General features: G+C 45.0%; 1 protein-coding gene across 1 annotated transcript in view; it reads right to left on the bottom strand.

The window, feature by feature from the left end:
* LOC118642044 overlaps window positions 1–11,724 on the bottom strand; it is an 89,205-nt gene extending 77,481 nt beyond the window's left edge. Inside the window, 3 exon segments of the mRNA XM_036279696.1 lie at window positions 7,738–8,445; window positions 8,881–10,650; window positions 10,831–11,724. Of these exon segments, the coding sequence (XP_036135589.1) occupies window positions 7,738–8,445; window positions 8,881–10,650; window positions 10,831–11,724 (3,372 nt within the window).
* Between the last annotated feature and the right edge of the window lie 2,493 nt (window positions 11,725–14,217).

The following is a 14,217-nucleotide window of genomic DNA, read 5'->3' as shown; positions in this document are numbered from 1 at the left end:
CACCAAGAGGTCGCCGGTTCGATTCCTGGTCAGGACACATGCCCAGAACACGACCAGTCGATGTTCTCTCTAATTAATGTTTCTATCTCTCTCTCCCTCTCCCTTCCTCTCTCTAAAATTCAATAAAGAAAAAATTTTTAAGAAAATAAAAATATAAAATACTACATATTATGAAAGATAAAACCCTATAATTTTCAAGTTGCAAGAAGTTTTTTGTTCTTATAAATGGGGAGGCTTAAATTTATCTTTGAGATCACCTATCTCTTTTGTTTTTGGGAAGACATCGAAACAGTTTAACAAGGCTTTTCCTATGTGAAGCCCATATCCCATTCTGAAATGAAGAGATGTAATATAGTGAGAAGTGAAATTACTCTGCATTCTACGTATAAGTTCTTTGTCTTGTATGTACAAAATGAAGTCACATCTCTGAGGTTTGTCTTCTTTCAGAATGAAAAACTCGCACTTTCTCCCTTCCTGGAATCCTTGGGGGTGGTTCTGATCCTGAATTCCAGGCAGGACAGTCACGCTGATGGACATCGTAAGTGCAGGAGCTAACTCTAAGGTGGCAGAGGACTGGGGACTAAGAGTAGAGACGTACATTAGAATGGTTTGTCTAGGCGGTTCTGGAAGTAGTTATAAGAAATGTCCAGCTTTGAGTTTTTCTTTGGTAATTCTGTCTTGCTATTCTCACGGACTTATGTAAAATTATGGTTTATGTTACATTACATTGGGTTTGTTTTCTTCTTTTGTGGAGTTTAGAAATAGGCTTGCGTTAGGATAAACAACTGATTTGTCTGGGTTTTTCTGGTGTTAGTACTAAAGTCCTATGTCACAGGAAACCCCTCAGACTGAGCAAACTGGAAGAGTCTGTCCCTTGAGCTAGCACCTGTCCTTGAGATTACTTGCTGGGAATGCAGGTTAGCCGCCTGAGGGAAGCTGGTTGCAGGCCAGTTAGCGGCAGCCTTTGGAAGAGGCGCCATGTCTTCTTTACTCAAATCAGGCAGCATTTCAGGTGTCAGTAAGATGCTAAGAAAAAGTATCTAAATCTTAGAACCAAGCAGAAGAGATTATTAGGTACCTTTTCAGTGTCATGCTTGGGATTGTCTAGCTGGTCCACAGAGGTATTACCTGACTTTCTAAGGGTGAGCACCTTTGTTTGACTCGCTATTTTAATAAGGAATCATATATTTTATATCTTTGTAAAGGTTGTTGTTAATTGTGGAAGCTGATTCACATGATTGTTTTCTGATAGCAAGATAAATAAACTTGGTTCAAGAGATGAAATGATTTCTGTTCTGCAAAAACAGACGAACCCCAGAAGTTTTCAGTATTTTTGTCCTGAAGGATATTAATTAGTTTTGTGTTTAAATTAGCATTCTTATTAAACTAGCCTCATCATCTTGCTGGTTCCCTTATTAATGGGGTGAATAAATATTTGACATTGCTGACTTTTTTTGAGGGAGCAATGTTTTTAGTTTTGAAAATCATGCTTAGTCATTAGAGATGTGTAGGGTATCTTAAAAGTCCTCAGAAACACCCTAGAAATTCATGCAGGGAGTGAACCTGGTAAAAGTCTGGGTTTCCTACATCCCCTCTCCCTTCCAGGGTTGGGGAGACAATAAATAGGATGAAGAGATTGGGTATTCCTAGACTGAAGAAGTCTTTCTGTCCCTCTTTGATCATCACTGCTAGTTCCCCCGGGCCAGCACCCTTCTCTTCCCTGTTGAAGAGTCAGTCCCTCCTTTTAGTCAATGATTATAGCAATGCGGTGAGGTCGGGGCAGGTGCAGGTTCTTCCAAGAACTCAAACCAAAACATCTGTGAGTCAAACCTTTCCCTTACCAAGATAGTCTCTTTATAGCTTAATTATACCATATTATAACCCCCCCAAGGTCTTTGTTGTTTTCCTCAGTCCCACCAAAGATGCCTTTCTAGGAAGCAGTTGGAGATGGGATCAGAATCAGAATCAGACTATACATATACATACATGTACACATGTGGTTTGCGTAAACCGTCGGGGTCCTAACAGGAAAACAGAGACCAGAGACCACTCTATAAGATTTTGCTTGTTTGTTTGTTTTAAGAAGTGAAAGCCAGGAATTGGTTAAATGGGTGATGGAAAAGCTCAGAAACCACACAGAGGACAAAGAGGCGTTCCAGAGTTGAGCCACAGAGGAAGCTGCTCCACTCCTGTGCTGGTGGGAAGAAGGAGAGGGTGTCTGAAGCTCACGGGCTGGTATTAAAAGGCAGTTCTGGAATCATAGGGATGCTGCAGCTGCTGGCAGAGAAACGGCCAAGGCAGTTAGAGAAGAAAAGAAAGAGCCTGGTTTCTTTCTTCTTTTCACCTTCCCACTGGCGATACCTCTCTGGGAACAGATGGTTACAAAGCCTGGAGACTGCATCCTGCAGGGCCAGTCCCTGCAGAGGACAGAACAGCCGAGGGGGAGGAAGGAGAGAGCCAGGAAATGGGCCAACACCAGGGCAGTATGTGGCGGGACACATACTAGGTCAGGCAAGGTTCATTTTCTGTTTCTTCCAGTTTTCACTTTCTTTGGCCTTTAGATTCTTTATCTTGCTACTTGGAGTTGTAAAGAAAAGTATTTTTATTATTTGTTCCAGGACCTTGAATCAGGTCAAAAACTTTCTAAGAATACAAATGGCTGTTCTGAATTTCTTGAAATTACCTGTATTTAGAGAGTTAACTTGATCAAGCTAAATAAATGGTCACTCTCTCAACGCCTGCATTTTCCTTTAATACTTTTCCCAAAATCTCTCTTTTGCTTGGCCTCCCAAAGGTATTTTTCTCTATCTATGACTCACTTCTAAACCCCTCAGAAATAGAGACCTTTTACTATTGATTCCACTTCCTCTAATTCAATTGCTGTTCTGTTTCGCACACACATAGAAAATTCTGGGATTTAGTGGTAATACTGATTGCACCCCCTTTGCCTTTCAGTTCCGCAAACGTTTAAAAAGGAGACACAGAATGAGGTGAGGAGCAAATATCAGTTGCACCACGGGCAAAGCTAGATGGAAAAGCACAACAGGAACCTGAGGGGATATATGCCCCTTACTCCTCCCACTGAACTGAACTACATGTTGTCATTGGCAGGGTGAACAGATTACTGAAGGCCAGGGTCCTGTATGCTCAGCGTCCCTTCCCCACTTTCACAGTTTGATAAATCAATCCTTCTTCTTGGGGGACATTCAAATAATGAGGTGGAGGGAGTGACCAGAAGTGATCCCCAGTGTCCCTTTCTGGGGAATACAGGTGAAGGCCTCTCTGTACAGGAGAGATAATAGATGATCCCGCCAGTCAAATTACTTCCTACATAAAATGTCAATCAATCTGCTAAAACTTAATTGTGGGCTAGGTTAGCCCCATTGGTGATCAATTTTTGTAAGGTCAGTCCCTGCCTTAAAAATTCGCAAATCAGGTATTCCTTATTAAGACAAATGTACAATCCTGATTAAAAGAGTTTAAGCTTTTAACAATTTTTCTTTAAAGCTTCACAAATATATTATGCATTGTTACAAAAGTTAGAACAATATAAGAAAAATGTAATGTTGCACACTGAATATAATTAGTAACTCAAATTCAACTTTCAGAGTGCTGTAAGCATGATTAGGAACATTAAAACATTTTGTGGTTGAAAATATTTTTCTGAGAATATCTTGTGAAGTCTATTTTATGTCTAAATCCATTTCTTTTAAATTTCATGTTAAAAGCCCTGGCCGGTTCGCTCAGTGGTTAGAGCGTTGGCCCGCGGTCCAGAGAGACTTGGGTTCGGTTCCCGCCAAGGGCAAGTACTTCGGTTGCAGTTTGTCCCCTGCCCGGTTGGGGTTGTGCAGGAGGCAGACATTTGATGTGTCCCTTTCACGTCTATGTCTCTCTCTCTCTCTCTCTCTCTCTCTCTCTCTGCCCCCTCCCTTCCTCCCTCCCTCCCTCTCTATCTGAACAAAAATGGAAAAATGTCCTCGGGTGAGGATAAAAAAAAAAAAATTAATGTAAATAAATGAAAGTGTACGCCCACTAGATGGCAGCAAATCAAATCTTTTAACGCAGTACCTCTGATAAGGGAGAGTGGAAAGGAAGACCCTGCTGGCAGTTAAATTGTCAGGGGAAGCTAGGAATGTAAACAGAACCAGGCCTTGCAAAATGCAGTGGCAAATCAGATAAATCTTGTCACCAGATTGTGATTACAAACTATCTATATTGGTCTCCTAAAGTCAAACTCTTTTAATACCAATTCCTTTGGACTTACATGTTCTAAGATAATACCGCAGACAAACTTATCCAATAGTAACTGTCCATGGTCTTATGAGTTCTGAAAATACAGTCACTGACTGTGACAGAGACCGGCCTAAATTACAAATTCTTATCAGTGTTTGCCAAGGCCACCCGTGATTAACCCCAACCCTTTTCAGTGCCCTCCCCTAACTCTCTTCTTTGGTCTTCACTCTCTCTTGCAGTTAGACTTGTAGAGCCGTTCCTGGTGGTATCCGCTGCTGAGCTTTACTGCATCAGAGACGTGCTGTTTTCAAACTTATCAAGGTATGATTTTCATAATTGCCTATAATATTGAAATAGAGTTATTTCAGGTAATGTAAGTCGAATGTTATCAACAGTGCATCAAATAGGCAGACATACAGTCGGCCCTCGTTTATCGTGCTTAATCAGTTCCAGACTCTACCGCGATAAAGGAATTTCCTCCAAGTAGGATTCTGTATTTATGCAGAGTTGTCCCTCGCCACTTCCTGCTTCTATGGTCGCGGCTTCACTCGTGGTTTTTCAAATATAGTATAGTATCTGAAAACACCGCAAATAGAGTGAAGCCAGAAAGTCGAAGCGCTAAGTGGCGAGGGACGGCTGCACTGACAGACTCTCAGGTAAGCTCACCTGAGCCCTCTTTTCAACTAGTCTGAGCCAGTCCTAGCAAAGAACCCTGCCAAGTCATCATCATCCCCCACCCTTGGTATTTGATCACCCTTAGTATCTGATCAAGTTCCTCATCCCCACCCTTGATGTATAAATCCTTCGACTGTCTTTAGCAAGAATCCTGTTAGCAAGAATTCCCCTACTCTTGATGTCTCCTCTGAGTAATTTTCCATCCATTATTACCCTCAACCTGCCTTTTGGCTATAAATCCCCATTTACATTTGTTGTATTTGGAATTAAGTACAATTTCTCACCCTTATCACAATAATTGTTCTTTAGCATTTGAACAATAGTGACAATAATTTCTTTTTGATGATATGTTTTAACCCAGGAGATCGACCAAACTCAGACGCCGAGATGGGGTTTAATAAAAGGAGTTTATTGAGCTAAGTCCGCAGGCACCTGCAGTATGTCCCACACAGGAGTAACTGCGGCCCCGGAGAGCTAAAATGGCTCCTTTTTATAGGATTTTGTAAGGGGGGGTGCTACATGTAAGCAAGCATGTTACAGAAGCGGAATTTAGCAGTTAGTTAATTACCTCTTACTCAGTTTCCCAGACATCTCAAAGGTCAAGATGTTTTCAATAGATTATCCCTGGTGCCACCCAAGATTACTCAAGGGTTAGTTATTACCCCAGGGTTAGCGATTACTTAGGGATTAGTTAGTGAAGAATGTTCTTCATCAGTAAATGAGTAAACTGACAACCCCTTTGGTTGTCGTGAAGGCCTCTGGGAGTTTAGGTCAATGGCACTAAGTTATAACATTCCCCACTTCTTCTGGTGAATTAATCAAATCCTTGATTTATATTAGTCATGGATTAGGGGTAAGCGTTGGTAATGTTGCTGTTGGGCTAGTACCTTAAGCTTAATTGATTGGACCCGCTCCTTGACAAATGCAGTGATTCTGTTAAGGATGATAGGTCCGCAGGCTAAGGCTATGAATAAGAGGAGGAGCGGACCCACTAGAGCTGTGAGGAGGGTGGTCAGCCAGGGAGACCAATTAAACATACTCTCATACCATGAGGTAGAGGTATGTTCTTCTCTCTCTCTATCTCGTAATCACTTTTGCAGCTCTTGCATAGATTGTCTGATGATACCTGAGTGGTTAGCATAGAAACAACAGGTCTCTCCTAGGGCAGCACAGAGGCCTCCCTGCTTGAGGAAGAGCAGATCTAGACCGCTGCGATTTTGGAGGGCCACTTCGGCTAGGGCGTCAACCTGTTTTTCAAGGTATTTGACTTGGGTTTGGAGTAATTCAACATCGCGGAAAAACGTGGCTGACAGCTCACGAAGGCAAGGTCATTCTTAATGAGGGCTGTTGCCCCTAGGGCAGTGGAGCCGGCAATACCCAGGGTAGCCAGTACAGGGATCAGAATGGGAACACGTTTCTAGAGTCTAGTATGATAGTCTGAGGCTAGAAAATGGGCTGCACCTGTGGGCCCTGCATATAGGTATACCTGGGGAACTATATAGATAACAATACAAAGATCTGAATGAGTCCCAGGGCTAATGCAACAGTGGATACCTGACAAGCGTGCAAACCAAATCCCGCTAGGTGCAATCAGAGTCCATGGGGTTGAGCCTTCGGCTCAGAGAGGTGTTGGTCAGGCAGTTGTCCTTGTATGGCGAAGCTTGGAGGTCGAGGTTTCCAAGGATGAAACAGGTCACTTGTCCTTGAAGATCTCCTAGGTTGAGCTTGCCGTCTCAGGCACAGTTGGCAAGGGTTCCTTCCCCAGGTGAGTCTGAGTCACTAAAAGTTTGGTTCATGGGGGCTAGAGTACCCGTGGCATTTGCCCCAATACCAACATAGTAGGGTGGTGCTGGATCTACACAGAGCCAGCAGTCTTGAGGGGGTGTGGTGTTGGCACCTGAGGGGGTCCAAAAGCTGGAGCTGGTGCCCTATTCCGGCTCTCTAGAGACTCTGTGGGTGTTACTGGGTTGAGAATGTGGTTTGGTCTGATGGGAAGCTGTGGGGGTAGACCCCCGGCAGGGTTGGGCGGGTCCCTCCGAGAAGGAACCCAGGGAAGTCGCTGGATGGTGAATAAAGTACCAATGTCGTATCCAGCGAGATATAGTCTCAATCCCCATGTTTTTCCAGTGAGCCAGGCTGAGTTTAGAGGCTGTTTTATAGTAATAGTGGTGGGGTTCCAAGTTTGGTTCTTGCAAGTAGGGTCTATTCCATCTTGTCCCTTGTGGGTATGGGGTGTAGGGTCCCGCAGGAGGGTTATATCATCATCAATGCCGCCCCCTGATGACCATCCAAGGGCTAGGGTCTCACAACCCCAGACCTTACAATAGAATTCTCCCGGTCCACCACATGTAGCCCTCATATGCCTGGGGAATGGGTTCTCAGGACAACCATAATTCTGAGTGCTCCATAGGACATGGTTAAGGTGTCCCAGGTTACAGACGGAAGTTTTACTTGCTGAGCCAAAGTGAGTTATTGGTTGGGTTGTTTGACGGGAACCAAATTCTCCATGACAGAGGTTGTCATCGAAGAATTTTGAAGTCAGTCTTCAGGGTTACCTGGGAGGTTTGGAAGGTCTCATTGATGACTAGCCTAGAGCCATCTCTAGTCCTGGTGAGGACCCAGGTATGTTTAGTTGGAATGCTGCAGAAGGTAGGGACCCACAACAAACTCAAGAGGATGCAGTAAACTTGAGTTTTAGAGGGTCTGTGGGATCCTTGAAAAGAGCCCATTTCTTTGGGATCTGATCAGGGTGTGCTTTCTTTACCTGGGTGTGGTGAACCACGGTCTCTTATTAGACACCTTAAAGGCTGTGGGGGTTGTCAGAATTACCAAGTGGGGCCCAACCCAGGTAGGTTCAAGGGTTTCCTTGTTAAACTTCTTGATCCAAATCCAGTCACCAGGCTCAATGTCCAGTGGGGGTGGTTCTGCTTCAGTGGGTTGTTTTCTTTCCTTGGCTGAGAGGCGGGCCTCTCTTCTGATGACTTTGATGGCCTGCAAAGACTTGAGAAGCCCCCGGTTAGATAATTCGCCTATGTGGTCATAGTGAATCTTAGGGATAATAGGTGGTGGTCTCCCATAGATGATTTCATAAGGGGTAAGGTTCTTGAGATATGGGGTGCATCGGGTGCGCAACAGAGCAAATGGCAAGAGGTTTACCCAATTATCACCGGTTTCAATTCGAAGTTAGGTAAGAGTCTCCTTAAGAGTTCTATTCATTCTCTCTACCTGACCTGCGCTTTGGGGTCTATAGGCAAAATGTAATTTCCAGCCTATTCTGAGAGCTTCTGCTATTAATTTGGAAATTTTGGCTATGAAAGCCGGCCCATTGTCTGACCCCAGTACTAAGGGCAGGACAAATCTAGGAATGATCCCAGTTAGGAGATGTCTGGCAACTATGTTAGCAGTCTCATGCCTTGTGGCAAAAGCCTCAGTCCATCCTGAGTAGGTGTCAACAAAAACTAGTAAGTACTTAAATCCAAATTTGCTGGTTGAGATCTCAGTAAAATCAAGTTCCCAATGCTCACCTGGTTCATGCCCTCTGATTCAGACCCCAAGTCCATGGGGTCTGAGAGGCCCTGGATTTACCTATGCACAGGCAGAACATCGGGTAACCTCCGAAGTGGCTATAGTCTAGAGATCTGGAATATAGAAGTGTCTACTGACTAGAGAGATTAATTTTGATGTGCCTAGGTGAGTACTATAGTGGAGATCTCTAATGAGAGCAATTCCCAAGGCTTTGGGGAAAAGTAGTCTTCCATCGGGGAGCCGATGCCAGTTCCCCTTCTCTGTTGAACAATTTAACTTCTTTCCCAGGTTGAGCTCCTCTTCATTGTAGGATGGCGAGGAGGGCAATTCCCGAAGGGGAAGAGCAGGGAGTATTTCTATAGGTTTTACCTCAGTTAGGGCAATTTGTTTAGCAGTCTGGTCTGCTAGGTCATTTCCTTCTTTTGTCTGACTAGGCTTGGTTTCGTGCCCTCTGCAGTGAACAATGGCCACAGCCTTAGGTTGCCAGATGGCTGCTAAGAGATTGAGTATTTCTTCTCTATTTTTAATTTCTTTCCCAGCTGATGTGAGGAGCCCCCTTTCTTGGTATAGGGCTCCATGCACATGAGCAGTTGCAAAGGCATAGCGGCTGTCAGTGTAGATGTTGACCCTCTTGCCTTTTGCCCAGTTGAGTGCCTGTGTCAGGGAAATCAGTTCTGCTTTCTGTGCAGAAGTTCCGTGGGGCAAGGCCTGAGCCCAGATTACCTGTAAGTTGGTGACTACTGCTGCCCCGGCATACCGAGTTCCATCCTTGATGAAACTGCTCCCATCAGTATAGAGGTCATAGTCAGAGTTGGCTATTTGCTCGTCTTTGAGGTCCGGTCTGGTTCCCTCTATGGAGTCTAGTAACGAGTGGCAATCGTGGAGCAGTTCTCCTTGATTCCCGTCGGGGAGTAAGGTAGCCGGGTTGAGAGCAGTAGACTTGGAGAAGGTAACCTGTGGTGGGTTCAATAATAGTACCTGATATTGAGTGAGGCGAGCGTTGGAAATCCATCTGTCAGGAGGAGACCTGAGTAAGGCTTCAGTGGTGTGGCCTCCGATGATTTGGAGGTCCTGGCCTAAGGTCAGCTTCTGTGCCTCCTTGACAAGGAGAGCGGTTGCAGCTATTGCTCTCACGCAGGACGGCCAGCCTGCAGCAACAGGGTCAAGCTGTGGGTGGCTTTCTCGGAAGGTGAGGAGGTCCCGGCTCAGGGCTTCGTTAACAATGGTGGGAGAGTTCTTGAAGCCCTGAGGGAGTCTGGTCCAGGTAAGCTGGCCTGAGAAACCCTCTTCAGGGTCTGTCCATTCAAAGGCAAAGATGGGTTGGCTCTTCGCAGCAAGCAGCAGGGTGAAGAAGGTGTCTTTGAGGTCCAGGACTGAGTAGTAAACCTTGTCTGGAGGTAAAAGACTCAGGAGGGTATATGGGTTAGGCACAGTAGGGTGGATAGACTCAACCCTTTTGTTTACCTCCCGCAAATCCTGAACTGGCCTATAATCTTCTGTTCCTGGTTTCTTCACGGGCAACAATGGGGTGTTCCAGGGGGACTGACACGGAATTAAAATGCCTGCATCTCTCAACCTCTTAATATGTTTGGCAATCCCTTCCTTGGCCTTTTGGGGAATTGGGTATTGTCTGACTTGATTGGGAGTAGCAGTGCTGGCCAACTGCACAATGATAGGGGGCTGGTGAGAGGCTAGCCCCGGTGGGTTTGTTTTAGCCCAAACTTCACCAATCTGTATGGCTCATTTAGTCAAAACATCCTGTGAGTTACTTTCCCCAGTGGGAGGTGACATTTCCTCTTGAAGGAGATATTCCTCAGAGAGGGGTACTGTAACCATGATAGTGGAAGGTTGTTGGTTCCCTAAGCTTAGAGTTGTGCTATTGTCTTGAAAAGTTATAGTTGCTTTCAGCTTTCGCAGCAGGTCTCTGCCAAGCAGTGGGTAGGGGCAGTCGGGCATTACAAGGAAGGAGTGAGTGATAGTGCCCTTCCCGAGATCAGTGATTCTGGCTTTAGTCCATGGGTATGCTTTTGGCTTTCCTGTCGCCCCTATAATCGATGTCTTTTGGGAGGAGAGCTTTCCAGAGGCCTACTGAAGAACCGAATAGGTGGCCCCCGGGTCGACAAGGAAGTCAGTTTGTTTCCCCTCGACCGTCAGGGTTAACATGGGTTCCTGGGGGCCTAAATTGATGGAACCCTGACCCCCCTAATCTTCCTCAGTCTCTAGGAGTAAGCGTGCAGGGGTTTCTTGTGCTTTTCTTGCCATTAGCTTGGGGCAATCTTTCTTCCAGTGTCCCATAGCCTTGCAGAAGGTGCATTGATTTTTCTTAAGTTGGGGTCTATCTTTAGATGGTTCCTTATTCCCCTTATAGGGAGCTAGTGGTCTCTTGTTAGGGGTTGCCAGCAAGATTTGAGACAGTTGCCTAGTTTGCTCCTTAATGGGATCCTCCCGGTTCTGAAAAACTTTCTGAGCTATTTCAAGTAACTCACTTCTATTCTTTCCCTCAAAGCCTTCTAATTTCTGCAATTTCTTTCTGATGTCTGGGGTTGACTGTGAGACGAAGGCCATGTTGACCATCCGTCTATTCCCATCTGCATCCGGGTCTAAGGGGGTATAAGTTCTGTAGGCCTCTAATAATCTTTCTAAAAAGGCCGTGGGAGATTCGTCCTTCCCTTGCATAGTGGCTGCTACTTTTGCTAAATTGGTGGGTTTCTTAGCAGCGCCCCTTAGACCCCTGAGGAGGTTTCGGTGATAAGTGCGTAACCTCTGCATCCCCTCCCCAGTGTTTGGAACCCATTCTGGGGGTCGTTGAGGCAGTTCATCGTCTAAGCCCTCGGGGCCAGCGTCATCCCCGACCATAGCCTTAATTGCCTCAGCGCGTATCCTCTCCCTCTCCTCTGAGGTGAACAAAGTTTGTAAAATCTGTTGACAATCGTCCCAAGTGGGTTGGTGGGTCCGGAATACAGACTCCAATAAACTTATCAGAGCTTGTGGTTTCTCCGAGAAAGGGGGGTTTTGTTGTTTCCAATTATATAAATCGCTAGTTGAAAAAGGGACATAGATCATACGCGCCGGGCCCATAGTGCCGGGCGCAGCGGGCACCTCTCGTAATGGGAGCATCGGGACTGAGGTGTCTGGTTCCTGAGCCAGTTGATAAGGGGTGCTGTCCCGTGTATGTGAGGGACTCAAAAGTCTGGCATTGTCAGCCGGGCCTGGGGCTCTTGCCTGAGGCTCATCTGAGGGTGCCGTAGCCTTCCCGCCCGAGGCGTTTCCTGCATAGGGCGGGGGCGTCATTTCTTCCAGGAGCGATTCCTCAGGATCCCCTGGGAGGACCGGATATAACCGTGGTTTGGGTGCTTTCCCAGGGGATTCTGGTTGGCTCTCCTTGGTTGCCCCCGCGGTCGCTCCTTTGGGGCTGCAACCATGATGGTATGGTTCCCTACCTTAGCTTTCATTCCCTTTTGGGGCTCCTCCCTTCCGCATTTTGTTATATAGGGAGGCTTGTCTAATACTATGTCAATCCAGACATCTATATATACCCGTTGATCTGGGTGAGGGACCCTATAGACAACCGAACGCACGGCGAAGAGGAGGTTAGGGTCAAAACTCCCCTCCGAGGGCCATTCCTCCCCAAAGGTTGGCCACTCTAGTTCACATAGCGTCCTCAGGAAGCCGGGGTCTGCTGGCTTCCCATAATTGCAGGACCTTTTGAGAAAATCGGAAAAGTTAGAGAGCAGACATTCAAGGGGGGTCGGTTTCCTGGATGGTCCTTGGCCCATGGCGTCCCTCCTGAAAGTGAAACAGTTAGAGCAGAAAGAGAGGCTGAACATACAAGAACACGAAATCAGAAGACAAACAAGAACAATCACTGAGACTAGTCTCACCCTCACGGAACACACACACCTTCAAAGTGAAGCACCTAGGCTTCCAACATCAGAAGTCAGCGTCCTGACTCTGATTAGAGGCAGACAGTGTGCGGCGTCCCGCCTGTACAGCCTCGCCAAATGCTCCGGAGCCAAAGACACAAAGAAACAAATGGATCGATCCACTTACCAAGACCACGTGGCGCGAAGACCCTAAGCCGAATCTGGCCGCAGTCAGAAGATCAAATTTGTAGAGGCGAGGATGGAGGCGCCTCGCCTTGTGCCTGAGGAGGTCGACCCCTCTCAGAGGGGGACCTCGAGGTGATCTCGCTGGGGCCTCCAAATGTTGTAACCCAGGAGATCGACCAAACTCAGACGCCGAGATGGGGTTTAATAAAAGGAGTTTATTGAGCTAAGTCCGCAGGCACCTGCGGTATGTCCCACACAGGAGTAACTGCGGCCCCGGAGAGCTAAAATGGCTCCTTTTTATAGGATTTTGTAAGGGGGTTGCTACATGTAAGCAAGCATGTTACAGAAGCGGAATTTAGCAGTTAGTTAATTACCTGTTACTCAGTTTCCCAGACATCTCAAAGGTCAAGATGTTTTCAATAAATTATCCCTGGCGCCGCCCAAGATTACTCAAGGGTTAGTTATTACCCCAGGGTTAGCGATTACTTAGGGATTAGTTAGTGAAGAATGTTCTTCATCAGTAAATGAGTAAACTGACAACCTCTTTGGTTGTCGTGAAGGCCTCTGGGAGTTTAGGTCAATGGCACTGAGTTATAACAGACACGTGTGTACTTTTAAAATTTTTACTTGTTTTAAATGTTTAACATGTAATCTAACAATCATTCTGAATGGCTTTAAACCTGAATTTATTTGTAAAATGCTTTATCTCTAACAGGGATACATTTCTGAAGATATTCTTCTTTCAGCTATATATTGCTTCATTTATTGACCACCTAAATGATCTTTCAGTATCTCTAACTCCAATATACTCAATCACCTTGCACGTGGAATTGCTAAGCTTTCCTACCTAATTAGTAAATACAACTTTGCTTATTTTAACATCACACGTTATTTATTGAAGGACCTCAGCTCTCCTAAATACCTCTGGGTGCCCCTATTTCTGCAAAGATGTCAATTAGGGAGTCATGCCTGGGTATCTACATATTATTTATCTCTTATTCCACCTCCTTCCCTTTCATAGTAGTTTGTTGTCTGTACAGCTACTTCAAGAAGCTTTAAAACTCATTGTGACAGCCTTTAACTTTCTTTCTAAGTGTCTTAAACCTTATCTCTATTGTACCTTACAGCAAACATTGATTTAGGCTGTTATGCTTCTTGCAAACATTATTGCTTATTTAAATTTTACCAGTTCATTAAGGATAATCTCAAGAGTTTCCCTCTCTCTATAGCCTTTGGTGAGAACATCTGCTAATACATATTCTCCCTCAATTTATTCGACTTTTACCCTTCCATTGGTTGGGGTCTAACTTGTAGAGGGCTACACATAGTAGGTACTTTTTAATATAAAATTGTATGATTCTAAGTTGATAAATAATTATATTTTTTGAGTATCTACCATATGCTGAGACACTTTTACACTATTACTTCTAATCCTCACAATATCTTTCAAATAGTTTATTCTTATCTTCATATTACAAATGAGGATCTAAAGGTCAGAATGTGTAAAAGGCTTACCTCAGATCACGTAATAACTAAGCAGAAAAGCTAAATCCAAAGTCTATGTTTTATTCACTGTACATGATGCTCCCTTCATGCTCCCCCCATTTTGTTTTTCTTTGGGTTTTAAATTTATTTAGCACTTCATTTATCCAGTGGATAGACTTCTAATCACAACAAGTCAAAAAATAAAGTTAAATAGAAAGCCAATAATCATTGAAAAAGTAGTACTTATGGC

This window comes from Molossus molossus, unplaced genomic scaffold (genome assembly GCF_014108415.1).
Source record: "Molossus molossus isolate mMolMol1 unplaced genomic scaffold, mMolMol1.p scaffold_m16_p_3, whole genome shotgun sequence".
NCBI lineage: Eukaryota > Metazoa > Chordata > Mammalia > Chiroptera > Molossidae > Molossus > Molossus molossus.
Note: the sequence above shows the minus strand (reverse complement) of the source record. Positions and strands in the feature narration are given on the sequence as shown.